Genomic DNA, 27,800 nt, shown 5'->3' on the forward strand with positions numbered 1-27,800 from the left:
CTGGAAGGCTTTAAAAATGCTAGCAAGTGGCTACATTAATGCTGCAGCACTAAACTGCACTTCTCATTCTGTTCTACTTTCATTTACTGTAGGAGACAGTGGTGAAAGTGAAAAGAGGCTCACGAGTCTGTATTTTTTATGTGCTTTCAGGGATGGGAGGGTGCTTAGAAATTAGGGCAAGATGTAACAGCTGCAAAGGAGTCTTGTTCAGTTACCATGACTTGAGACTTGACAATGTTAAGAAAAACAGTTTTTAACAATTTTCATTAGGAGGCTCAGCTTTTCACCTGTCCTGATTGCTAGCTCTATGTATATTGAGGAATATATGCAATAGTTGAAAAAAGAAAATTATAGATGAAGAATAAAAAATTATGAATGAAAATGGGGCAGATATTTTCAAACCTACTTTGCTTCTCTTATTAGACAGGAAGAGAAGGTAGAACTGTCTAGTGCAGAGTACCTCTAGCCTCATGTACTGGGGAAGGAGTTAGCTATAGCATCATAGTTATGTAAATGATTTTGAGAAATTGGACACTTGGAGTGTCAAGTTTTGTTAAAAATGTGTATGCATGCCGTTTAAACGAAACATCAATGAGTAAAATAATTATTAAAATATCATTGATGTTCAGACAAACTTGCAGAGAGGCAATCTGGACATGTGCCGTTCTTATCTTGCAAAGTTTGTAGAAATTCTTGTAAAACATATTACACACCTGCTCTAGCTCAAGTTTCCCTGCCTATGTATTAATTTGAAGTTACTGTTGCTTAAGAAATCAAGGATGACTGAATTGGATTTTTCTGATTTATTTTAGCAGGTAACTAGCTACATAAATAATGCATAGGGAGGAAAGCTAAGTGTGTATTTAGAGCACATCCTGTGTTTTGCAGTAACTGCTGCATATGTGTACTGGCATTCTTGTAAATGTCAGATGCTGCATTCCTGAAAGCAAGTGGGCTCACAAACTGCAACATCTTTCCATTTCCTAACATCTGGTAACGTTTGTCAGCAATTCATCTGTGTAATGGCTATTCAATAAGATCTGCTTTAATGTTGTTTGCACAGGGATGTACTTGCTATTGATTTAGTAAGTTGAGTAAAGAATGTGTGTTTTGTGATACAGTTAATGTGGATGAGGGATTTCACTTCAGGTGCTTGATGTTTTTAGCTGGAGATAAATCTCTAGCTGCTAAAGCAGAATATTCTAGGGATAGAAATAATTCCTGGTATTTACTGCTAATAGCCAGCTGATCAAATTGAGATGGGCTGGGAAACCAAGTCATGTCCATGTGAATGGCAAGGCAGTGAAGGTATATGGCTGAAGTTGGAGGTGGAAATGGGGAACCATGCAACAACCAGCACATGCACTGCTCTGATAAGCAATGTTTACACTGTTGCAAAGTAAATGGTTAAATTTAGTTTGGCACTGTTGTCTGAGGAATGCAGCTGTTTGGTTTGTGATAAATAGAGGAATGCTAACCTCTTGGTGTTGATTCACTGCTGTGTTCTGTGGTCAGGAAGGATGCATGTAGAGTTGTTTTCCGTTCCTCAGGCTGTGGCCCGGGTGTTCTGGCCGATGCCAAGATGCGGGTATTTGAGCGCTGCGTGTACTTCGGTGACTCCTGCCAGGATGTGCTCAGCACCTTGGGCTCGCCACACAAAGTCTTCTACAAGTCTGAAGACAAGGTGAGGGAATTCATTCAGGCACAGACTTTGTTCATTGGTGTCTCAGTCTCATCCTAGTGCTTGTGTTTGGCAAGGTCAGTGAAGTTGAACTGCCATGTAGCACAAATTACAAGTGCTCAGCATATTACTTGACATAATAGACCAGGCTGAACCATTATGTAATAGGTTTTAAGAAGCTTTTTTAAAATCAAAATTGATGCAAATCTATTTAAATTTATTTTAAAAATCAAATTATGTAATGTTAACTGGTTTAAGAATTGTTACAAATGGGAGTGCTTTTGTATCCCAAATGTGCCTTAGCAAGTGTGTGCTGCCAAATTTTTTTTTCACTTATAGTGTATGTAAAATAACCTCAGCATATACTTTGATCTTTACCTAATGTTTTTACACAGCATAATGTAAGTAAACATTTTAATTATGATAACTAAAAAAGCTGATGTGTCACTGTGCTGCTGCAAGATAATCCTGTCATGAAGCACAGTATCTTCTTTAGTTGAACAAAGGCTTCAAATGAGATTACAGCAATTTGTTTGAATGTAGAGTTGTTATTAAAGGCATTTATCTTTAAGCATTATTGAATGCATCTGAAACATGTATTTCTTGCAGATGAAAATCCATTCGCCCTCGCCCCATAAACAGGTTCCATCAAAGTGCAATGACTACTTCTTCAATTATTTCACACTTGGAGTGGTGAGTGGAAAGCTTCCCTGAACAATAATTCACGTAAAATTGTGATTTAGTTACACAGCAATTCTTGCAGGAGGCTAAAGGCTGTGGGAAATGAGAGGCTGCAAAACTCTTGACTGCTGCCTTAGGAATCTCTGGATATGAAAAGTTACACTTGACTTTACTTTAACACTTGCAAATTTAATCAACAGCATTGTATCTCCACGTGGAGGGCTCTCTGCACTTTGGCAGCCTCTTAGGTTTTCTCCTTTTTCTGTAGTACCTGATGCATAGGTAACTAATTCTTGTTCCTGAGATCCATGCCCTGTCCCACAGGGCTGAGGCAAGTGTGCCATAGCATCAGCTGTGAAAGCTTGCTGAGCTGTGGGGTGTAGTTAAATCTTCGTGTTCCTCCTTGCAGCTGTTTTGCTTTAGTTTACATTACTATAAATAATATGCAGAAAAACAGGACCTCCTTAGAAAACTTTCCAACATTAGCAAATGAAGCTGCAGTTGTGATTGAGTGCTGGAGGAAATGTGTTATTTGAATTTACAAATAGTCTTATTTTCAAATACTACTTTTCATAATTTGATTCATTTTCAGTGAGATAAGTGTATGTCACTCTATACAGGGGCTATTTTAAGTAATTGCAGGTTAGTTTAGGGAACATCACCTTCCCACCCAAATTGCTTCATCTTGTTTTGTGTCTTCAACAGGATATTCTCTTTGATGCAAACACTCACAAAGTGAAGAAATTTGTCCTGCATACAAATTATCCTGGTCATTACAACTTTAACATGTGAGTCTACAGAACTCATCTATTAAAGAGTGCATTAAAACAACTGAAAAGGAAATCTTATGTTCTCTTTATAGAATTACAATATTTTTTCCTAAGTCTGTTTGGTTTATCTAGTAACCTGAGGAGGTTGCAGATATCATTAGTAACATCTTTTTACTTTTAAATGCATTTATATATACTGGCAAGTATGTCTTAAATGTCTTACCATTTTCTGGGAGCTACATTGCTGTTTTTTTCCTAATGTGATTTCAATTAGTGATTAAAAATCTCATGCTTCTGAACATGTTTTCAATACTTTCTAAATGTAAACTCTTTAGAGGAGGAGTATGAGTTAGTGATTGGATGTCTGATTAAAGCAGTTAGTGACAGAAAAATCTAAGTGCTGTTTCATAGCTAAATATTTCTCCATCCACTCTGTGCAACAATAGAGTAATTGATGCTGAAGGACTTCTTGTGTCCTCTAGAGAATTGTATTAGGACATTCCCAGGCTGCTGCCTCTTTTGATGTAGAAAATCTAACTGAGAACTTAATCTGCTATCATAGATCCTCACTTTCACTTTATTATTGATATGGCTTTTCATGAAAGGGATTATTAAGAGCTGTAAGTGTGTGGCTGTGCAGTTTATCTTGGCTTCTCTGTTCTCTAATAGCTTTATTATTTGCACTTTCTAGTTACCATCGCTGTGAATTCAAGATTCCACTCGTCATTAAGAGAGGTGAGCATTTCCCTGCTGTCCTGCTGCAGGGGCACAGAATGCTCCAAGGGGAGCTGGGATCAGTTCTTGGCTCTGTGCTTCATTATCAGAGGATGCTAACAGTGACAGTCATTGAGACAGAAGAAGCTTTGGGATTAGTTTCTGTTTAAGTGAAAAAGACACTTCAGGGCAAGGTAGCAGTTCTCTGATTTTACTTACACTACCTCTTCACTTACTTGGATCATGCACATATTTAGCTGCAGCATCACAATATCCTGTAATGCTGCTGCTCTGCTAAAATAAATTACCTTGTACCTGGAGGCTCAAAATCTGTAAGGCAATGTTAGTCTGAGCTCATCTGTCCAGTCCACTGGTATTTAATATAATCTGGTTTATCTGAAAATGAATATAAACATCCAGATTGGCTCTGTGTGCTACAAAGTATGTCTGTTTGTGTTCACCTGAAAATTGCTATTTGAAAAAAGAAATCTATAATCAGTAGTGCTGGTTTGGCAAGGTACTCAGATATTCCCAGCTCTGTGCAGTAACTAATCTCAGCAAAGTAGGGGAACACTGTCTGAAGATCAGTGATTGGAGTAGCCTTCTTCAACATCAGAAAAAATGTGTACTGGGAAGGTATTTGGATTATCCAGGGAATGCCAGATGCTGCCTAGGTTTTGGCCAGAGATGTTTTCCCCATTCTGATTGGTATTTACTGCAACCACTTTGCTTGCTGTGTGAAGTGCAGTCCTCCTGTGGCTGTCACAGCAGTTTGAGCATATGGAGGATTAAAAACCTGGAAAAACAATGTTTATGTGTACAGGCTTACATGAAAGTTGATTTGTACTTCAGCCAAGAGAATGAGCATGAAGACTCTCATTTCTAAAATGATTTTCCCTTAGGTTATTGTACATCAAAGCATTAATTTGTGATTAATTTTATTCAAGTAGCATTATGAATTAATTTTTAATGTCTGGTTTTTTGTTTATTTGGCATTTCTAACCAGCTTTTCTGGCCTCTAGCTTATATCCAGGACATGCAACAAGTTGTGAACAGATGTTATAACAGTTTTGAAGAACCTATCTTCTTCCCTCTGGTGGCAGGGCCTGATGCAGTTTTATTAGTTCCCTTTTGTACTTCAAGTTCAGATGATAACTTAAGAGCCAGAGTTCAAGTTGCACAGACACTGAACTCCCAGCACAAAGAGCATGTTTAGAGAGGGGAAAAATACAGAGGAGCAAATGGTCTTTAACTTGACTGAAAACTCTGTCTGACATGTTTAGTGTCTAGGTCCATCCCCACTGCTTTGGGAGCATCCTTTCAGTATTTAGGAGTACCCAAATTATATGTATGTAAGATATGTATGAAAGTACTTGAAACCACCAGCAAACAGTTCCTGTTTAAAGGCTGTAATTGTAAATGCAATGCTGACCTTTTATTTTTAATAGGTAGGCTGTGATTCCCAAGCTCTCTGCCATCTTCATTTTGGAAGAGTGATGTTTTAACTGATTTCAGGCCTGCCAGCTCCTGAGTCCCCAGATGTCACTTTTAGCCAGTTTTCTTTCCAAGTGCAGTGGAGTGTTTTGGAATTAATGAGTGGCACATCATGTTACCTCCTGGGGTGGCTGTGCTGAGCCTGTTAGCTTAGTGCAGAGAGATGGAGTTTCTTCTACAGTGGTGTTCTTCCATCTAAGATTAAAGCTTAAGCTTTTATAGTCTTAAAGTTGGGACATGCTCTAAATAGGGAGGTTTGCTTTATCACCTTAACTGGCATTTAGTCAGTGTTACTGACAATTCTGATTGCTAGTGAATGCTGATAAGTTTGTATATGACCTGATCTAATGCTCCTGTGTCTCCTCCTATCTGAATTAACATGCCAAAACAAAGGATTTTGTAGGGGACTGTTCAAGCTTTAGCTATTAAAGCTTTTCTGTTTGTTTCATAGATAGTGCTGATTCACAGACAGAAACATGTACAACATACAGCAAGGTAAGCCTGTGCAGAACTGAGTGGTTTCCTAATTTTCTTAAACCATCTGATGATTTCATGCCAACTTTACAACACACTTCAAAGAAATTACAGCAGTGGTATCAAGCTGTTTTAAAGTGGAATAGTAGAAGGCCAAAAGTTAGTGTGTATCTTGTGTTTTAAATATTTTGGTGTGTTAAAAGATTTAATTAATTTGTAATGGCATTCCTCAAGTAAACTAAATTACTGCATTATGGCATAGCTTGCATTTTAACACAGCTGCAGGTAGAAATAATGAAATAAGTGATAGGGGAAAACAACAGCAGTGGTGGCTGAATGTTAGCTGGAGACATGTTCCTAAAGAAAATTCTCACAGAGCTCTTGAATACATGGACTATTGAACAGGAGAGTCCAGTGCCCTTCCACTTTCTCCTGAAGGGCACCAGTAATGGGATGTTTCTTTGGTAGCAGCCTTTCAAAAATGTCACTGCCAGTGTGACATCTCCTGATGACAGCAGACTCCACAGCCTCACCACCTAAAGGAACTTCCCAGCTGGGCAGCTGCTGCTGCATGTTTGACAGCTGCATTGAGTTGAAAAACTTCTCAAAAACTGTTCATCAGTGTCTCTGCAGTCAGCATTCAGCCACGGTCGCTGCTGCTCTCTGGGTTCCTGGGGTGCCAAATGAAGGCTTTCCTTGGTGAATTTTGGGTCCCATACTGGGAAGAAAAATTGGAGTCAGCAGTCTGGAAGATGCCATTCTATGCTTTTTGATTTGAATTATCTTACTCCCTTCAGTGCTTTGACTTATTTCAGTCTTGTGTGTGAAACTGCAGCTTCTTGGAGTCTGGTTCAGGGGAGGAAAACTGCTGGACACTTCCCAATCATTAAATAGTGCAGCTTTCCTCTTCTCCAATACTGTTGCTTAAATCAAGGAAAGACTTATGGGAGAGGTAGCAGTGGGGCTATTTTTCCTCTCTGCAAAGGTATGTAAGAGGATATTATGTTGAAGTTTCCTACAGCTGCTTTTGTCTCTCAGGTACCCCTAAAATGCCACAAGACTTTCCAGCAACATTTTATCCATAAGACCAATAGAAATATTTATATTAATTCTAATTCCGAACTATTTTAGACAAAAATGAGAGAATTATATACCTTTAGAGAATTTACTAGCCCTAGCAATGGATAGTTCATTACTGAGTATGGCTCCAGTCACAAAATACTTCTGTAAATACAACCACAGGTTTATTCAACAAACAAATGTGAATGGCACTCTTCCTAGATAAAAATAAGAGTTTTCTTGTGCCTCATTTTAACACAAATTCATTGATATATTTACAGTGGGACAGTATTCAGGATCTACTGGGGCACCCTGTAGAGAAGCCAGTGGTACTTCACAGGTAAAAATCTCTTTATTTTGCTTGGCAAGGACTGGGTTGACAACAGAGGATGAGGAAGAGTGTTTATGGCTCTGGTTACTTTTCTACTGCTTTGCTGGTTAAAGTTTCAGGGGTTTTTTGGCCACTAACAAGATGAGATAGCTGCACTCAGAGGAAATAAACAGACATGCTAAGTGAAAGCATTTCCAAAATTTCTTGAAATGCAAAATCCAGAGAAGATCTCAGAGCGAACAATGCATTAACAAGTCTTTTTCTTTATGAGTAATAAATAGTTTTTATACTTTCTGTAAAGTATTTCAATAACATGACATTATATAGCACAGTATATATGCATATGATAACATATACAACAGCAGTCTGTCTGAAGAAGTTTTTTTTTTTATGAACATATGTGGTTCTACAGTTCCTCTAGGCTGACTGAAGAGAGAATAGCCCTTAAATTTCCTGTGTTTCTGCAGGCGTTGAGGTGGCTACTGGGTTAAATGGGCATTATCTGTTTGCAGAGTTATCATTTTATGATGTGAAACCATGATTTTTATCTCAGTGCAAGTGTAAGTGATGGGTACTGTGCAAATACCACAGCAATTTCAGATAAATTAATGTACTTTTATCAGACTTTCACATGATTTTGACTTTGATTTTTTCTTTTTTTCCCCCACCCTTAATCATTGTGCCCTTTGTTCCCCTTTACTCCTGTGTTATGCCAGTGAGATGATTAGAGCAGAAGCCATGTGAATGAAGTAAAGCTAAGGTGAAATAGTGATGACATAGAGCCCTTCTATTTTTTCCATCTGTGTTGTAGAGAGTAGTTCAACCAGAGAGCGCTTTACTGAGCACATCTCAAATGGCTCAGACATGCAATTTGAAAAACTGACCAGTTTACAAGAAAGGACAAAAGGTAAATATTCATTAGGGGTTTTTTTGGCTGTAATCTCAAATTCATTGCAGTCAACAGAAATTGTCAATGTAGAATCCAGAAATACCTGGAAGAAAGGGGGACATAGATCTTAGTAAAAAATACTGTTTAATAAAACTTGGATTTTTCTATTTCAGCATCATATAGGTTAATCTTAACATGCTAAATCCAGGTGATTAGTAGACAGTGTATAGTAAATATAAATAATAGACTACATATAGTAAATACATATGGTAGAGGTTGAGACACAAAGGAAAGGATCTTGCACAAAAATAATGTTTAGTAACATAGTGCTTCTCTCTTCCTGTGTATCTGGGGGTTTTGTAGGGTTCTTTCTGTTCAAGTTAAGTGCAGGAGAGTTTTCCTGTAGAGGTCACTAGTGGCTTTTTTTTTTTTCCATTTTATCCCCAAGTGTTATTAATAGCTCTGTAGCATCAAACAGAGTTTCCTTTGGCTCACTTGGAGTCTAGCAATGGTGTTGCATAATGTAGAGCTGCTTTCTTTGGGTGAAAGCCATGATAAAGATGCTGTAATTCACCTTATGTTGCTGAGTAGTTATTCCTCCTTAAGATGTTCCTGATCCTCACATACCCATTTTAAATTTTTTCCCCTCTTTTCTGTTCAGGTCATCATCTCCAAACAACACTAACCCATTTGGGTCAACCTTTTGCTTTGGACTGCAACGAATGATCTTTGAGGTTAGAAAAAAAAACTTTTATTTTTGTCTGAGCATGGGAAGATGAGTTTGCTATTGCTATGAGTGGCTTCTTACTTCCTATTGCAATAAAAGCCAGTGCATGGGAGTGGTATAATTTTAGGGCCTGTTGGCAGAAAGAGGGATCTTTGCAACCTCTTCTCTGAGGTTATACATTGGCATGTTAAAGCTGAAACTTCAAGTTTGTCACCTGGAACTTGTGCTAGCAGGAGACACATTCACATGGCTGGTTGGAGCAGATGGTGTTGTCGTGGAAATCTAAGAGACTGTTTTTAGGAACTAGCCAAGAGCCTGTTGCTGTCATTTGCTGTTGGGATTTTTTCTTCAGGCAGATCTCTTCTGTATTCACCATTCTAATACTTCTGATTTTCTGTTTATTGTAGCACTTGGTTTACTTTCCCTTTTCCCTGCTGTGCTTTTGCAGGTGATGCAGAATAATCACATAGCTTCTGTTACTCTGTATGGCCCCACACGGCCCAGCAGCCAGTTGAGAACGTCGGACCTTCCCCAGTGAGCATCCCCTGCAAAGTCAGCTAATCTCAATGCTACAGAATTAGTACAGCGTGCCTTGATTTGCTGCCACTTATAATATGGAAAGCACGTTATGATTTTATTTTATTTTTTCAAATAAGCCTTTCCACCCTGGAGCGGTGTGGAGAGGAAATTCTCTCAACCCTTCATCATGGGGCATGGAACTGTTGATGGAGGAAAGCAGCTTAGGTGCCTGTGCCGTCATTTATTCCTCTCCGTTGCCCTCATCCTATGCAGCACAGACCTGAAGAGACTGTCCCTCCTTCTCAGCTGGCAGAAGGGGGAAATGGAAGAGGGGCACGTAATGACTGCAAGAATTAGAAGCACAAACTTTCTGAGCCTTGGAGCATCTGGAAGCAGGTATTGATTTTAGTCTGTTTGTGTTACTGTATTGATGTGGTGGTCACATTTTAAGAAAACGTGTGTGTATATATATATAGATCTAAACACCTCGGTATTTCTGTGGCTTAGGACATTGTACCAAGTGTGACAAGGATGTATATATGTCCATGATTTCAGGCACCACATCTTCGTGTAACTTTAAACCAAGCAAGTAGCATGTGCATAATACTTGGTTGTAACATTTGCACTACATACACTTTAATTACTTGATAAACGTTTATCTTCACTGAGGAGCATCTGTGTACTGGGTGTGAGTGGGGTGTGGTGGTTATTTAATGTACACTGCGCATAAAGCTTATTTATACAGTGGATCAAATTTATCCACCTTCCTGCACTAATATGTACTTGATATGCTGATACAATTTTTTTCTGTCATGGCTGGTTTACTAATTTTTTTCATATGCAATTTCGAAAGAAAAAAAAAATTCTGGAAGGGGTTATTTCTATGACTGAATTATGTTTTAATGAAAAGATTTGATACAATTTTTCATACTAGTGAAAAATTTAACGAAGAAATAATGTTGCCTCATTTGCCTCTGTTCCAAAATCCTTTATTCCTACTCTATTTCCTCAGAGAAAGAAAAGCTGTATATAATGGTATCTCAGAAAGAAATTCTGGAATTCCGCCATCACCAAGATAACCTTTTCTGTAACTTTTGATGTATGATTTTAATTTATGCCAAAGGTTTAGCCAAAGACATGCTGGTTGTAGTTTCACCATTTCTGTACATACATGCTAACTGCACACCCCACCCCAGCAGACAGGATAGAGGCTTCTTTCTAGTTGGGAGATGCTGCTCGCGACGTTTTATCCCAGGAGGATACTTTAGGTTTCTAGTTCTCTTACCAGTCTTATTTGGGAGAAATAGGTGGTCTGTCTTTGAAATAATGAACCCTTTTTAAAAATGGACAAGAGAAATGTATAATTTTATCCCATTTTTAATATTTTGGTGTCGCAACTTGTGATACATAGATGACAATTTTGTGAGTTTTACTATGTGTGTACAGATTTTTGTAAATATGACATTTTTGTAATTTTAACTCCATGTACAGTGTAATCCTGTATAGTTTATCAATGAATGAGAGATAGGGAATCGAATGTTAACTGAAGTTTGGGATCCTGGACCAGTAGCAGGGATAAATGTGTGTGTGTGTGTGAGATGTTCTTTGCCATTTAGTCTTCCTGTATACTGTGATACTCTAAACTGTTTTGCTAAAACAAACAAAAAAGCCCCATGGAGAATCTAATGGATAAGGAAAAAGTTACTGTTTACCTTTATCCCTAGGTGTCACTCCTGTTGAATCCCTGTTCAATCTGTGCTGTCTCCTGTGATCGTTGCTTGCTAAGAAAATTCTATGCCTCAATCTTCCTTTTTGTTTCCTCTCTAATTTTAATTTCATTTTACATAGCCCTTCTGTAAATTAAATGGAATAATAATGAGCATGTACACTGAAAGAAAAATAAAAAGAGACTCTCAGTTACTGTTTTTGTGTTAAATACAGTTGCTGGGTGTTTTTGTAATAAAATCATGGATGTTCTTGCTTTTTGTTTTCTTATCCATTATTTTTTTTACTGGTTTTCAGCCGTTGTATTAGAAGTACCTGACTAGTGTATAGTGACTTTATAGCCAGTTCAGTAAGTTCTCCAAGAAACAGTAACAAACATAACTTGAAAGATACATTGAAGCATTTTGTAAGGTTTTGCCCTGAAGTGGAGAAGTCTTTAACTGTGGTCGATAGCACCGTGGGCTCTGCATTGTGTTCAGAAATGAGATTGTTATGCTCCTGTGGGCCCTTGGGGATCATGGAAATCAATTGAGCTTCAAAGAGGGGGAATATTGCACAGCAGAAGGGAGGAAATGCCTGCAGTGAAAGCTGCAAATGTGAATTCTCCTGCTGTGTTCTTGTGCCCCAAGGGACTTGACAGAAGAGCTTTGGGAGTCTCCCTGGCCTGAAGCAGCTCCTGGGTTAATGCAGGGCACCAGGGAGGGGACTCCTGCACTGGCAGTGTGGGCAGGCAGAGCCTCAGCCTCCTGCAGCCTCCTCAGTGCTGCAGGGCACGCTGACCCTGCCTGCTGCTGGGCTCAGTGCTCACAGAGTCCTGTGGTCTGATTCTTGGTACTAAAATGTGACAGCAATCCTGATGCTAACTTCAACTAATTTTAATCCATCCTTTTCTAATAAAGGCTCCAGATAAGCTGCAAGAGGAGATAAGTCCTTGATGGGATGATTTGAGTAATGGCTATGCAGATGCCACCACTATCCTGCTCTCAAGCATGTTGAGTTGAAGTTCTTCAGAAGAGTGAGGTCAGGCCTGCTGCTGTAGCATGAACCCTGACAGAGCAGGAGCAGCAGTAACCTATGGTGTTTAATAACTACAGTGGCTTCCAGCTTCACTTGTAATGCTCTGGTGAGACCTAGTGACTGAAATAGTATTGGTAATTAACAGTTCTCTCTTAACAACCCATATACTTCTCTAGGTCAGCCTCTTGATACTGAAGAATTCTCTGCACAGATAAAAAATCAAAGGTGATTTTGCATCTTGGCTGTTGCTGCTGGGCTGAGCTCAAAGCATTTGACTTTTGGGAGAGGCAGATCTGAAGAAGCACCAGGAGAGAGAATGTGGAGCTGCTTTTATGGATTTCCTCACCCACCCTTTGTGAATGCAGCTGTTCACAACTCTCTTGTGTCTGAGATGTTTTGATTTGTTTGTTCCTTTTTGGACTAAGCCAAGCTGTTCCTGAGCTGATGCATTAGAGAAGCACTGTGGAGCATTAAAGGACTTGGCTGGCATGAGAAGTTGAGGAATGGGTAGAGAGGACTGATGGTTTGAATCAGAAAGAGGAGTGGAGGAGCTCTGGGGGACAAGGCAAGGATGGCAGTGTGGCAGGAAGGGAGGATGGATGAGGCAGCTGATCTGAACCAAGAGCTCTTCTGGGCAAAGGCTGCTCAGGGGGCAGCAAGAGGCCAGCTCTGCCTCCCCCTCCCAAAGGAACTGAGATTTGGGCTGCTTCAGATCCCACTTTGCCAGCTGGCCTTGTTCCTTGTGATAATCTGTGTGGTTTGATACAGATCCTGCATGTTGGCAACATGTGCACTGGTCCACCATTTTGGATTCATGTGATAAAACTGTTTGATATGAAGTTAAGTACAATAGCATTTTTAATAAAACATGTGGTGCATATGATCCCCTTCTGATGTGTGCTGTTTTCCTTTGTAAAGAGGTGAGGAGTTTGTTGTGTGTGTCTGCTTAACTTGAATACTGCAGTACTGTCCACAGTATTTCATTTGTTTATACTCAATAATACTGATTGTTGTGCCCTTCTTTAAGGAGGTGAAGCTGACATTTCTTCACCTATTCTTCAGGCCTTCCAGCAATCCCTGGGCTCCTGTGATGGCTCCAGGCAGTGCTGTATGGATAAGTGCTGCTGTGTAATACTAGAACCCTCTGTTCCCCAAAATGCAGTTCTGACAAGAAAAAGCAATCTTCTGTTGCCAGGAACTGCCACATTTTTAATTCTAAACAGATTTTTTTTTTCCTGAAAGACTAATCATATGGTGTGTGAGAACTGATTCATGTGATCATGATCGCTCACATTCCAGAGCTCCCATCCAACCTGTTTAAAACAAAATCTCTCAGCACTACAAGAACTTGGTGATTCATCATTGCTTTGGGGCTGGCTGGAGGTTAGGGGCCTGCTGCTGTTTTCCAGAAGGAAATCAAGGGTGTTGCTGCTCCCTGCACACTGACTCTACCTGGTGTTAGAACCTGCTAGTCACTTAACTTCTCTAAGTCAGAACTTCTGTTAGGTTTTTTTGTTTGGTGGCTCAAAATGTACACTGAAAGTAAATCTGCATGTGTGAGTCAGTGTGGCTCTTACTTTGAAGAAATGTTATGTCTAAGCCCTCTGCTTGCTTTCTCCAGAGTATTTGGGCAAAGACCAAGTTGTCTGATTTGGCACAGTTTCACATGGGCTGGTTGTGTTCAGAATAATTTTTGGTGTTACAATTCAAGAAACATTATTCCATGCTAGTTACAATTGTTCTGTGTCATCTTTTGCCTGACAAACACCTTTTTTTTCAAACCTTGATTACAGCAGTGCAAAGCCCCCTCCTCTCTGTCAGCCACAATCTGACACAGCACCTGTAGCCAAATAAACACCTCACTGTGTGTCTGTGGAGTTAAAATACTGCTTAGTTCTGGTGGTTCTTTGCATGTAAATGTGAACCAGGTTGTTTCAGAGAGAAGGTAAGGCTGAAGTAAATAAAGTAAAATAAAGGGGAAATTAAAGTAAAACAAGGGGAAAATGAAAGTTGGATCTTACTGAAGATGTAACTAGCATTAAAAATAGGCTCAGTGAAGCAGAGCCCATGAAGGATTTTTTGGGGGGAGTGTATGTGTTACTTGGAGGGCTCTGGTGCAACTTAAATACCACATTCTTTGCCTACGTGAATTTTTGCTGTAAATAAAGTCCCTGTTAAAATGTTTATCTGTCAAAATTTACATCCCAAGCTTTTGTGGTGTTTGTGGGCATGTCTGTTTTTCCAGCAGGTGAAATAATTTCTCCTTATGATCTGGAAAAAACAAGTGCTTGAAGCAGCAGGAAAGGTGAGCTGGAGTTTGCAGAGTTGGGCACTCACTGTGGTGTAAGACAGCATTATTACAGTAACTTGTTCTGGACTGGCTGTGATGCTTTAATGTAACCTTTTTCATACATTAATGAATTCCCCTTTAAATTTTACTCCTTTAGTTATTTTAAAGTACTGCATATTGCAATTCTGGAAGCTGGTTTTAAGTGCCTTAATGCTTTACACCTACACTATATATATCTATATATAATTCCACTGAGTGCATTAGTTTCATTCTTTTATTATCTTTCAGAGAGACAGTTTAAATACCAATCACAAAAAACCCCTGCATGATTATGCAATGTGCAGTCTAATCAACTAAATAATCAAACCAGCCTGATTTGCTGTATTCCCTTTTCCCCTCTGCTCATCTCGGAAAAACTGCAGCCCTGAAATCCTGAATTTATCCCTTTTCCTGGCTGGGTAAGCTCTGCTGCATCCACAATAGGGAGGTTAAACAGATTGTTCCACCCTTTTCTGCCTCTCTGGCTGTAGTCACCATTTGTCTGATTGTCACACCTTGATTCCACCCAGCTCAGGCACCCCCTGGGACAAGGCTGTCACTGCAAACCTGTGTTAGGTTTTTTCCAAGGTTTTAGCCCATGGATTGCCAACAGATGGGCTGGGAAAGGGATGGGGAGAGAATATCCATGAGCTGAGTCTGAATGGTTTGGAGAGAGCACTGGGCTGGCCAGGAATGGTGGGGGAGGCGTTTGCCACTCCTGGAGGGACTCAGTTGTGCTCCTCCTTTGGGTTTATTTTCTCTTTGCTTTCCCCCCTCATTTCTCAGTATGGTTTTCTTACTGATCATAGGCCTAGAAAGTAATGAAAAATTGTATTTAAAAGTGTTACTGGTTTTTAAAACTGTCACTGCAGTTAGTAGCATCATTAGGGAAATGGGGTGGGCTGATTTTCTGGGCTGCTGAGACTTGCAAGTCCAGCTGCAAGAGGTACAACCCAGGAGATCAGCAGATTTTCATGCTGGCCTTTGGGATAGGTTTCTTTTTCTCTCTGATCTGATGGTCTTTCAGCACTCCCCAGGGAATGTTCTCAGTGCTGATGTGTAGTGAAGGTTCTCTGAGCCGTTTGATTATTTTGTACTGTTGGAGTGTGCAGCTGAGGTTTGCTTCTGAGAACCTGCTGTGGAAAGATGAATAATTCAGCTGCAGACAGGAAGCAGAAGATTTTGATACTGAATTGCTTCAGAGTCCTCTTTGGCTTCCTTTTTTGTGATGTCTGTCTGCAGTGGCCTGACTGAATGACGGATCTTGGCATTCCCACCAGTTTGTGTGTCCAGAGATGCACTTGGAGGTGCTGAATGTGAGGCTCAAGCCAGCTCTGCTCATTATAGTGACCAAAACTTGACTCTGTGTGGATCCTTGGGGCTCCATAAAACTTACTGTACTGTATTAGTTTCAGAAGTTTATACTGAGAAAGTCTGTTTGCCACTGGTAGCACCCACTTAGGATGTTTTCATGTTTTCTTGTCCTGGGTTAGTCATGAAAAAAATTGTCAAGCAAAGATTTATAGCAAGTATGAGTGGTGCACTCAATTGGCCAGTTAATAAAACCTACTCAGAATGTTATTCTGAAATGGAGGGGTTTGGGTTTCTGTGAGGCATCAGAAAGGTTGGTAGAGGGTCCTTCCTGCCAGTTGTCATAAACACCTGGGGCTTTAGGGTTTTCTGAAAAGACCTTCATCCTTAAGGAAACAATCTTGGGTGAAGTCAAAGCCTTTGCCTACGATAGCAGCAAGCAGAACTCAATAAACTGCAGGGGTTGCAGCACAGCCCTCAGCATTTCCCCAGAGCATTGTGCTCACACGTGGCGTCTGTGAAATTCCAGCTCAACTGCAGAAGCAAATGGAAACTTAAAGCCAGGTCAAACAGGCCATGCAGCAGAGGCTGGAGAACAAAACCAGATGGATCTTTCATCAAGAGAGACTCTGGTATTCACTGGATAAGAGCAATGAGCTATCCTATAGACTAAGATAATGGAGTGAACAGTTTACTCCAGTTCTGTTTCTGCCATCAGGGTGTGTGCTGGCACAGACTGTGTCAACACAGATGTTGAACAACAACTTTGATCTGGGACAAAATGCACTCATAAATGCTGTGTTGTGGATAGATTGCAGATCTCAAGACATTATAGAGGGAGGACCCAATCTCAGCATCTTCAAGTGTAAAAGGAAAACCTTAATAAGGACTGCTGAACCTGACTAGCTGCTTCTTAGGAAATTGCAAGGTAAACTCTGTTTATTTTTCTGTCATTGCCATTAAAATAAGTCCAGCATAAGGAAATACTTACCAAGTTATCCAAAATAATGAATAATGTATTTTTCATGTTACTGTCTTAATGAAAAATGCCTGTGGTTTTAGTCTTACAACATGTGTGCAGGTGTACTTGACAAACTCACTCTGACAACTAGAGGCACATCTGCATGCTGTCTTTTAATGATGGTATAAATAACTTCCCAAACTGTAAACTACTCCCAGGTAATACATTTTGTACAATCTCATAAATACACAAGTATCACACATGATAGCAGACAGGGGCAGGGGTGATTTTGTCCTACCAGTGAGGCTTTGGCTTAGTTCCACACCCTGCAAAGCTCCTTGTGAAGCTCATGTGAACATTTTGTATTTCAGGATTGCATCCTGAAAATATCTCAAATGTAGAAATCTTTCCATTTCCATAAAGCTGATTTCTTGGAAACTCATTGTTGTAAGGCTTGAACTCATGATGAAGATTAGCAATGTGTAAAGCTGTTGTCCACTGGCTGTTTCCCAGCCTGCTGCTCTCTCTGTGCATTGTCAGTGCCAGCACTGAGCCCAAACTGTGCAGGGAGGGAGGCAGGGAGGGAGCTCACACACGGATATGAAAGGCAGCTGTGCTGCAGGCTCTGTGCAAGGAAAAGGAACTTGGGGCTTTTATGACTGATTGTAGTTCCCTTTGAAGCTGTGTGGATGTGCCATCCTCAGGGGTTCTCTGATGGACAGGAGTTTTGTTGAGGGGGTAAAAACTTGTAAAAGAATTAACAAACACAGTATCAGAGGTGAATTCAGGCTCTTTGTCTCATGAATTTCACAGCTTTGTAACCCTGATTTAGAGGAATTCACTTCTGCTTTGATGTCTGATAAAAGTATATTCTTCTAAGGTAGTCTGCTGTTGGGAAAAACAAAATGCATCAAAGTCTGGACTGTACTTTGAAAAACTGAGCAATTCAGTGTTCTTGTCTGATGCTTAAAATACTCAAAAAGTTCCTGACTGAACCTTGGAAAGCCCAACAGAAAGATTGCTGTGTGGTTTTGATTTCTTGCAATAAATTTAGATGGACTTTTATTCTGAAGTCCTTTTGTCTGGAAACTTTCTGCCTTCACAAGACACCCGCAGCAGTATGAAAGTCCTGGCTGCCCTCTGCAGCTGGCTGTGCTGAGCAAGAGACCAAGGTCTGTAGAAACCAGCCCAGTCCACTCTGGTTTGAAGCAGCTCCCAAATGTGATGCAAGCAGCAGCTCTGTGTGGGGTTATGCTTATAAGCAAAGGCCAAAGGATCTCTCCACATGCAAATCTTCTGAAAATCTGGGTCAGATCATGAGAGCAATCAGATCCTGCTGATGACTTCTGAATTTTCCCTGAACGTCAGCCAGTGCAGTGCAGAGAGCCTGAGCTCAGGGAAGTGCCAAAACCTGCTCCACTGGTCCCCTGAATCTTGAGTATGTCAATAGAGCAGGTATTTGAACTGAGAAGAATGATGGAAAATCAAGACTCAAAGTGATCAACTCGAAGTTCTTGTCCATTCTCTAAAGACCCTTTGTAAGTCTGCTCCTTTCTAGTTATCTGCTTACCTGTCCTTTGCTCCACCAGCCACACCAGCCTCAGCACCCAGTTTGATTTCCTGTAATCCACCTGAACTGCAGCTGTAGGACCCCATTTCAAGAGCTGTTATTGTTCTCTTCTTACAAGGCCTGTGGAAAACCAAGCAGGCAGCAGTGATGTGATCTGAGCAGACACTAAAGGGACTCAATTTCCTGTACCCTAGTTCCTGTTTGGTCATTTTTCAATGAGTCCAAGTCAAGTAGCAAGTTGACAAGGATCCCTCTGCTCCCTGGTGTCTGTTCTTAGCCTGTGTCTTCTTTCATTTCTCACACTTCTAACCATGCTGAAAAAATGTCCAAGGACTGCATTTTTCAATGTGCTTTTACACATTGTCCCACTAAGCACTACTATAATCCTAATAAATAATAATAAATTATATATATATATGTTATGATTATTTGGACTCATTAGTACAGAGGGACCCACTTGATATGCATGTGCAAATGTGGAATTTGGGCAAATTCCTGCAATTGTTTGTTGTCTTTTCTTAATGTTGTAAATAAGATGTGCTAAAATACTCAGGAGGTTGGTTTGCTGGGCAGTGCCAGTTCCAGGCTCCCTTTCTTGGCTGGTTTGCTGTGTGTGCTGCCCTCTGCCTGCATTATCTGGGGGGTGATGCTGGTGTTGTTATCTGAGCTTTCCTCTTCCACTGGAAAGGCTTCTTCACCTGCTTCTTCTGAGTGCAGGAAAGCCGTGGGCTGTGGAGCAGGTTCCACATCAGCCAGATCTCAGCAACTTTCAGGCTATGAACCACCATGAGGTCTTTGTAAAAACAGGGATCAAACGTCTCCAGGTGTGGGGCAGCAGAAGGCTTAACAATGCCAAAGGTCTTGAACCCTTCGTGCAAAATGGGCTTGAGGTTGATTCTCTGTAAGCACATGCCCAAAAAGACATCATCAATGGGGAAGAGCTCCACTTCCCTGCAAGCCCTGGAGAGCTTCCTCATGGTGCAGCTGGACAGCAGGAACCCTCCTCCCCCGGCGTAGGCGGGGTAGATGCTCAGCCCATACATGGTCTCTGGGATGAAGTATTTGCTCTTGCGGACGCGGATGGGACGGGCGTTGTAGATGATGTCCCCAACAAAGAGGTCTTCAGTGGGATCGTGCCTCTTGAGGAAATCAACAATGTTCTCGACGTTGACGAAGACATCGGCGTCGCCTTTGAAAATAAATTTCACGTTGTGGCAGAATTCAGCAGCCCAGCTCAGGAAGTGGATCTCCTTCAGGGTCAGGTTGAAGAAAGTGTCCATGAAGTCCCAGAGCAAAATGTCCCGGTATGTCTGACTCTCCTGGTGCATCAGGGTCTCCCACGTTGCCAGCACTGTCCTATTCCTTGGTGTTCCCAGGAGGAACACTCGCTGGATCTGCTCCCCATTCACCAAACCCTCCCTGCCCCAAGTTTTCCGGACAATCTCACGCCTGTCAAAGTCTTCAACGAGAGATTTGATAGCAATGAGCAGAAAGGGACCGCCCGCTGTCTTTCGGCATTTCCTGGGCTGGTTAATGAGGAGGTTGAAGTTCCTGTTATCCTTGTTTAGGAGATAGAGCTTGAAGTTGAAGGCAGAATCAGTGAGTGGGGGTGGAGTTGTGGTTTGGACCCTGGTTTTGGCCACTTCTGTTTGTCTCATGACAGGGGTAACTTGAGGTCGGGGTGCAGTTGCCTCTGCTGGCATCAGCCTCCGAGGTGCTCTGGGATCAGAGAATGTTTTTGGTGCCACTTGAGGCTTGCTCTGTGCTGGCTCCTTCTTTCCTGCCGGGACTAAATGCTCCAGCTGGGAGTAGAGCAAAGAACAAAGCGCCACCAGCAGGAAGAGGGTGCAGATCACATCCCCTTTGAGGCGAACTCTCATTGTCTCTCCGGTGTTCCTGGGACTGCTAAAAGCTGTGTTTGAGCTGCCTGGCACCACTGTCCATCTGTAAATAAACAGAGTGTTTCAGCAGTGAAGATTTGGCAGGTCTGAAGCAGGCAGGCAAGACTAAATGTCATTTAAAAACCCAGCAGCAAAGCACATTTTACTCACACAAGCACAGAGACATTGAGGAACCTGTCAAAGGGCACACAGGGTTGCAAACTTACTGCTGATGCCAGTGCCAGCCAGCTCTGTGACTTGGTTAAGCAGTCATCCATCATCCTGAAAACCACCCTCTAAGCACAGCCCAAAATCCTGCATCCCTTATTCCTGAATGTGTTTTGTCATTTCAGAGATTTCATTGGGAAAAGCAAAGTGGAAAATGATGAATGATGCCATTCTCCCATAAATAACTACCTTTTTTTTTTCTAGCTTGGCAACCATTACTTGCTGCTTTTATCCTTTTTGACTCAAACCAGGGAGGCCCAGAGCTGACTGCTGAAGGGCAAACTCTCCATGGCAGTGTTTCCCTGCACATGAAGCCAACTTTTGTTAAACTGTGATTTGTACTCAAAATTAATACATTGGGTACAATCTGGAATTCACACAGCACCTTCCTCCTGCCAGTATTCTTTATAAAATATTAAACCATTGTAAATAACTTCCATTAAAAAGGTTAGAAGGGGCCATGGGTGTTTTTCCTTTGTGAAATCACCCTAACCCCTAAGTGAGAGGTGGGGAAATAAATCCCAATATGCAGAAGCAAGGCAGAACATGGTGTTAGGAGAATTTTGTTCATGTATAATAGATGAAGCTGCCTTTTGAAATACAGGATTTTTCCTCACTTACACTTTTCCTGGAGATCTTCTATCTTATTTGATTAGTTCTTCAACTGCAAACACAATGAGAATGAAAGAAGTAAGAAGGCAGCAAGCAGCAGGTCTTCTCATCACCCTGGGTCTGCAGCAGCAATGGCAGAGCTGACAGAGGGACCCCACAGCTGCTCCAGGAGGGGGTGAGTGACCATCACCATTCCCATGACCCATCCCCATTCCCATCCCCATCACCATTCCTCCTGTCCTCAGCAAAAGGGAACTTGAGCCCCACCCAAAAATTCCCCCACAAGTGCACATAAGTATTTTATACCTCCACTAATCTTGTTCATGTTCATGAGTGACTTGTGGCTCTCTCTTGCCTGTGCTGTACTAAGAGAAGCTACCTGTGAAGGTTTTACAGTTCTCTGTCCTGAATTAGCTGAGATCATATCCAAAGATGAATTCTGAGATAAAAAAGCTGGAGAGGCACATTTGACAAGGGCATACAGTGACAGGACAAGGTGCAAATGCTTGGTAAGAATTTGGTGGTATCTGTTTTCAGCAAATCTCCTTTTACTGTCCTGGCCTGGATCACTTAATGAACTAATTGTTGATGATCACTCAATGAAGTAATTGTTCATTAACCATCAATTTTGTATCAGCCATAATCTTAAGTTTTTAAACTTAAAATTAGATTGACGAGTCTGTAATTATGAAGTAATAAAACAGTGGCACCTGTGGTATCTAAGCAATATTTCAAGAGTTAAGAGGAAGAAAATTATTCATCATTAATCACCAGTTGATTTCTTGGCCAGACCCTTTAAAATTCTTGGATGCACATTATTTGGACATCATTATTTAATACTGTGCTCTTTCCTTACTGGTTGACTTCACCTCCAAGATACTGTTGAAATAGAGAGTATTTCATCATCATCATCTGCTATTGCATATATTTTTCCCAAGTACAGCTCCAAAATGTTTACTGACCTCAGTCACTTTGTCTCCATTATTTATTAAATTGTTCTTTTGGAAAACACCATATCCATGCCTTGGTGTAAGGCTCTTTGTATTCCTGGTGGATTTAAATCACATTGACCTTGTCCTAATGACCATGGGTTTTTTTCTTAGGCCTTGTTTCTTGCCTTTTTCTGCCCTCTGATAGAAGCTTTTCTTCATTTGCTAACTTTTTTTGTGTTTACCTTTCACTCCTCTGCTAGGCAGATGTTTTCACTGGCATAACTTTGTTACTAATAGCAGGATTGAACGACTTTCTCAGATCCCTTGTAAATTGTTGTTCAAATGTTTAGAATATTCAGGATCTGTTTTCTGTTTCTGTTCTTTCTGCCACGTGGCTTGGCTCATAACCATGTTCAGCCTCATGGAACACTCCCTCCTGACACGTATAGGATGTTGGTTTGCATTTTACGTCTGAAGTCCCATCTCTTTCTTCACAGTAACAGCAAATTTCTTCTATGCAAAAGTTTGATCTTATTTCAGCTGCCAGGCTTCAGATGGTAATTAAGGAGCTGGATGAAAGTCCTGGATTTTTCCTGTGTTTAATGTTATCGACAAGGATTTGGAATAAAATGTGTGTGTCATGAAACTCGTAATTTCCATGGCTTGCAGCTTTTTATTGCCAGCATCTCAGAATCTGGCAATAAGTGCCCTTGGAAAAGCCAAGAAAAACCCTGAATTGTTACAAGCCTGGGCAGATAGCCCAGATTTTCCTCTGTTTTCTTTTATTGAAAGTAAGGGATCCGAAAGAGTGATTTCCACGCTGAAATAAAACAGTTCAGTGCTGAATACAGACCTCTCATTTTCAAACGAAGTTGCCAGCCCTTGAAGTCATTCCTTGATCTAATTATATGGATTTTCCAGTCTTTGTTAGGTATTTCCTTCTTTGGAAGGAAAATACCCTTGATTATTACAGTGGTGTAAGCTCCATCCATGGATGTCAGTGTGGGAAAAGCTGTTCTGCTCTCGAACACAGAGGGACTGATGATTCTGGCAGATGCTCTGCTATGTCCTAAAGCCAAAAGGATTATTCATCCACCTTGACACCAGGGGAAAAGAATTACAGGGCTATCAAAGTGAGCAGGAAATATTTGATGCCAAAGGAGAGATGAGAGCACAGCAGTGTTTCTCAGCACAGCACACCCCTGAGTGTCTGAGGCAGAGGCACCTCTGCTTCCTCTGCTGCTGTGGGGAACCTCCATCCAACCTGAAATGGAGCTGGGTTACAAACTGCTGCATCACTCAGGGCCTTGCGGAATGGCCTGGCTGCCAGCACTGCCTCTTGAGTCCTCCAAGCTTGGAAAAACAGGCAGCTGTCCCTCTTTGTGTTGGCTGCCTGGGGATGATACAGAGGGGGGCTGAGTCTGGCTTGATGGGCTCTGAATGGGACAATGGGGCTGCTCTCCCCAGGACAGGGCTCCTGGGAAGGCTGGGGATGTTCCATCCTGGGCTGAGCACCAGCAATGCTGGAGGGCTGAGCTGGGCAGGAGGAAGAGGCTGACAGAACCAAGGAGGCACAGCCTGCAGAGCACAAGAGACAATAGAAGGCTGGAAAGCTGGAAGTGGCCAGAGCTGGCCATGGCACTCTGATGAGCATCCAGGCAGGGAGTCTGACCTGTGCTGCTGCACGCCCGGGCAGAGGGCCCAATCCTCTGCCTGGTTTTCATTTATTCAGAGGAGGATTCTGAAATATGGCCAAGAACAGCTGCAAGAAAAGCGATGATAAAAAAAAAGTGATGATAAAAAAAATTGCTGGCCCTTCATTCCCAATTGAATGATATGAAACCTTGAGCCCATCCTGGCAATTTTTTTTCCTACAGTCATCACATCTCCACCACTTGGCACTTCTGCTCAGGGCCAAGGTGGGAAAAAGTCCTCTGGTCCTGCCCCCAGATTCAGTCAAGAAGCCTTGGTGATTCTGGCACGCTGCTTTGTGCCTTGAGGAGTGATTTGATCCAGCCAGCCCTGGGAAAAGCAGCTGAGATAATCAAGCTGAGAACATGATGCACTGAGCAGGGGGGCACACAGTCAGCAACGAGCTCTGCTGCCCTCTCATCCCAGCCTGGCTCTCAGAAGATCCATCAGCCGTGGGCTGTCCTCGGAGCAGCCTCTCCCTGCTGCAAGGGAAGTGCTTCCAGCTCCCTCCTGACTCCCCTCCTCACTGCTGACACTGGAGCTGCCTCTGGTAGGTTTGGGTTGGGCAGCAGAGGGACAACGTGTGGCTGTGAAACGTGTGGGGCTGTGGCTGCTGATGGAGCTGTCCATCTGTCTGTCCATAAAAAGAGCTAAAGAAAGTGTGGGGGATCCAGCACTGATGGGTTTGATGAGGGTTTTTTGCAATCATCAGAGAAGATTGTATAATTCTGGGTGGTGGGGATACTTTTGTTTGGGATATTTGTTTTCATTTCATGTGTGCTGAATGCATTCCACAAGAACAAAATCATCTTGTAGCAGCCAGTGCTGGATACTGAGACCTGGCCTGGCCTGCAAGGGGAAAAGTCTGTGCATGTGTCCCTCTCCTGCCTGGTTTAAAGGAATTTTTCCATCCAGATTCCCTCAGCAGGAGCAAAGCAAACTCCCAGGATCCTCCTGACCTGGTTCCTCTGCCTCAGGAAGAGTCCTGACACTGTTCAAGGAGCAATAATGACATCCCTGTGCCCATGCTGCAGCTGGGGCTGGGTGGAACAGGCGTGTGCAGCTGAGCTTGCTCCCACCAGAGCAGGATGCTGATGCTGCCTGAAGCCCTGGAGGCTGCATCTTCCACTGACACCCTTGGTCCCATCCCCTGAGGGCTGGGAGAGTGTTTGACTCCACTTTAATTTACATGTCTTGCTGAGCACACCAACATGGGAAGTGCTGTTTTGGGTGAGGAATCACATTTTGCTCTCTTCTAGCTGCACTGGGCTCCATCCTTCTCCCACCCTTCTACAGGAACCTGAAGTGAAGTGCAAAGGCCAAAACTTCAACTTCTCAGTCCTGTGCTGGCAAAAAACACCTCTGGGCTCATTGGGGCACCCACAGGGAACTGTGTCAGCTGACACATGTGGGGGTTTGTTCTGCCCCACATAAAAAGTCTTGTATGAAACAACCTGAGTTTAATAATTTAAGCTGAGTTTGAAGTGTTTAAGGGGGAAAAGTATCTCTGTGTGTTGGAGCAGGGGAAGAAGCCAGGCTCCACTTCTATGTTTGGGTATAATGTAATAGCTTTTACTCCCTCATAGGTTTGGGGGTTGTTTCTTTCTTTCTTTGTTTTTCTACCACCCCACTCAAGGAAAAGTCAATAACCTCATTGAAGTTATTGCTTTAAGTGACCCTGGTGTTGAACAACTCCTCTCTGCATTTCAGGATCGTTGTGAAGAGGTCTCATTTGGAGTTACAGGATCATAAAGTGATGCTGAATTATTTGATCTTCTTGATTAGAAGACAGAAGTGGTGGCTGAAATACAAAGACCCCTTTTGGTATGTTGGTAAGTGCAAAGACCAAGAAAAATGAAGTGAGCAAAACACCTGCTGTACTGCCTTACCAGATAAAAGCTCATCCTATTCAGCTGCTTACAAGTTCTGAAGTCTATAAACAAACTGAGAGCAGGATGTAGAATTTAATTATCTGAGTGTCTTGAGAGCTGTCCCAGGAATTGGGTTCCTGAACCAGAACCAAGGGAGCACAGGGAGAGGAGCAGGGGCTCAGCTGCCCATGATGGCACAGCTCAGACACTGCTGGCCAGTGCCACAGCACTGCAGCATCACTGCTGCTGTTATTTGCTGTAACACCTGGAGGCAAAAGTTCTGTTGAGTCAAATACTGAGGAAGCAGGTAACAAAAATGCAGGCCCTGTTCCAAAGACAATTTCCAACTTTCCTGTCAGAGCTGCCTTTCAGGGCATTTTTAATTTTTTTTCCAGGCCAGAGCAAACGAATGGATGAGATCCATGCTGTTACAGGACAGGGTGCCTTATTTACCTGCCTGCCTCAGTCCTCAAATATGTAGTTTGATCAGCTTCCCAGCTGGCTGGTCCCACTTTATTGCAGTTTTTCCTGTTGGCACTGCCAGCCTTCCCTTTGCAATGCCAGTCACGTTGGATGACTGCTTGCAAATGGCTGCTGCAGTCACCTCCTTTCACCTTCCAGCCCAGTCAGAAACTTGTATGAAGTGCAGAAACTCACACACAGGGGAACTGCAGAGCTGCTGTGTGAGGGCTGCTGAGGTGTCTGTCTCCAGGTGCAGGGTCCCAGAGAGGAACTGAGCCCTCCTTGCTGGGGACTGGGGTCCCACGGGAGCCCTGCTGACCCTGGGCAGGAGCAGGACTGAGCTCCAGGGAAGGTGAATGCCAGCACCCTGCTGCCCTGGCCCTGTAAGTGACTCGGGGGTCAGCACCCTGCTGCCCTGGCCCAGGTGAGCACTCAGGCACACGTGGCACAGTTTGGGGGCTGCAGCTCGTTTAGGCAGAGCGTGCTGCTCTCAGTCCCTCCCGGGGCAGGGGGCAGTGCCCCTGCAGCACTGAGCTGTGCCAGGCACCCAGGCTGAGCCCCAGGAACCTGGGAAACTCCAGCCCCACAGCTCTAAGGAGGGCTCAGCTGCCTGCAAGGTAGGAGAAGGTAAAGCCCAACAATCTTCTGCAGGCTCAGCAGCCTCCAGAGGTGCTGTCCCACCTTCAGGTGCAGCCTTGCTTTGGTAGTCTGATTTTCAGGATGGCAGAGGGCTCAGCAGCCCAACTCACACCCTGAGTGCTTTGGGGAGACAGGTCTGTCCCAGACAGCCAAGGCGAGGAGCTTGCTGTCTCTCTTCCAAACATTAATTTTTCTGGGCCCAGCAGGGGAATAAAGCCTTGCAGGTTTGTGAAGAGGTAAGAAACTGAAACAAACACCTTCCTTTCACAGCCCCCCCAGGCTGCAGTGCTCACCAGACCCTCTTCTGATAAATCATTTGCCCAATGCACCCCAAGCCCAAGAAACTGCTGTGCAGCAGCGTGGATGTATTGTTACATCCATGGGAGATGGGGTGGGGAGTACATGCTGATGTGCTCCACGAATTTCAGTATTATACCCAACACAAGTTTCTCAGAAACTGCCAAAAAGCTATTAAAAAATAATCAGTAACTGCCTGTTTCACAGGGGCTAAATTATTTTCTATCTTTGTGACACTAGAGCTTGAAAACTCCTGTGTTTTGCTCAAAGCATACCACAGTGTAACATGGGGGAGATTCATGTCCTTGTACTGATGAGGAATGGCTCGTCAATGTGACGTGCCACCACTGGAACATGTTTGTGGCTGGGAGGAAACCCTGTCCCAGAGCACTGCAGGCATTGTCTAAAGAAGGCCCGCAATTCTGTAAAAACAACCTACACATTCTAAGAAAGTTCTTTGGAAAGCACAGTGTACAGCAGATGTCTCAGGGCTGGAGCCTGCAGCCGGCCCTGCTCCGTGCAAACCACCGCGGTCCAGGCTGCCCATGGAACAACATTCGAGAGCAGCACAAAGGAAAAGCAGTCAGGACAGGCTCCAGTGCGCCCTGCCCGCCGCACAACCCTCCCCATCCCACCGAGATCAAGCACACGGACAGATACTCACAGCCCCTGCGACAGCGCCGATCCCGCGTCCGCTCGGTGCGGGGCGTGCAGCCGCTGCCAGCAGGCACAGCTGGAGGCGGCGAGCGAGAGGAGGCATTGCTCAGCCTGCCAGCCCGGCACAGCACAGCACAGCCCAGCCCAGCCCAGCACAGCCCAGCACAGCCCAGCACAGCCCGGGGGCGCGGAGCAGCGCGGCGGGTCGGGGCCGCTCCCCGCCGGCAGCGAGCGGAGAGGGCCGGGATGGGGCTGGGAGCGGGGCTGGGATGGGGCTG

General features: G+C 43.0%; 2 protein-coding genes across 6 annotated transcripts in view; one reads left to right on the plus strand and one right to left on the minus strand.

Moving 5' to 3' along the window:
• The window catches only part of PHAF1 (phagosome assembly factor 1), a 36,557-nt gene extending 23,593 nt beyond the window's left edge, over positions 1-12,964 (plus strand). Inside the window, exons 10-18 of one of the 4 annotated variants that reach the window (XR_010347004.1) lie at positions 1,551-1,684; positions 2,291-2,374; positions 3,068-3,150; positions 3,824-3,867; positions 5,792-5,835; positions 7,155-7,213; positions 8,755-8,827; positions 9,269-9,735; positions 11,964-12,964. Coding sequence is in view for 2 of the 4 variants with exons in the window: in XM_064387344.1 (XP_064243414.1) it covers positions 1,551-1,684; positions 2,291-2,374; positions 3,068-3,150; positions 3,824-3,867; positions 5,792-5,835; positions 7,155-7,213; positions 8,755-8,827; positions 9,269-9,358 (611 nt within the window). In the remaining 2 variants the exon portion in view is untranslated. Of the gene's footprint in view, positions 1-1,550; positions 1,685-2,290; positions 2,375-3,067; positions 3,151-3,823; positions 3,868-5,791; positions 5,836-7,154; positions 7,214-7,920; positions 7,986-8,015; positions 8,112-8,754; positions 8,828-9,268; positions 11,320-11,963 lie in introns of those variants that run through there. The other 3 variants (XR_010347005.1, XM_064387344.1, XM_064387345.1) reach the window with 3 other exon arrangements.
• A 3,872-nt stretch (positions 12,965-16,836) lies between these two features.
• B3GNT9 (UDP-GlcNAc:betaGal beta-1,3-N-acetylglucosaminyltransferase 9) lies at positions 16,837-27,800 on the minus strand. 2 transcript variants are annotated; one of them, XM_064387347.1, is made up of 3 exons: positions 27,530-27,800; positions 20,982-21,024; positions 16,837-20,196 (listed from the first exon to the last, which is right to left on the minus strand). In XM_064387347.1, the coding sequence occupies exon 3, from the start codon at positions 20,130-20,132 to the stop codon at positions 18,885-18,887; it is 1,248 nt and encodes a 415-aa protein (XP_064243417.1). In that variant the 5' UTR covers positions 20,133-20,196; positions 20,982-21,024; positions 27,530-27,800; the 3' UTR covers positions 16,837-18,884. The 2 variants fall into 2 exon arrangements, with proteins under 2 accessions (XP_064243417.1, XP_064243418.1); XM_064387348.1 differs by lacking the exon at positions 20,982-21,024.

The sequence above is a fragment of the Passer domesticus genome, chromosome 12 (assembly GCF_036417665.1).
Source record: "Passer domesticus isolate bPasDom1 chromosome 12, bPasDom1.hap1, whole genome shotgun sequence".
Lineage (NCBI taxonomy): Eukaryota > Metazoa > Chordata > Aves > Passeriformes > Passeridae > Passer > Passer domesticus.

Bases quoted from the DNA above. Each gene is read 5' to 3' on its own strand.
- B3GNT9 (XM_064387348.1), bottom strand. From the start codon at position 20,132: ATGAGAGTTCGCCTCAAAGGGGATGTGATCTGCACCCTCTTCCTGCTG.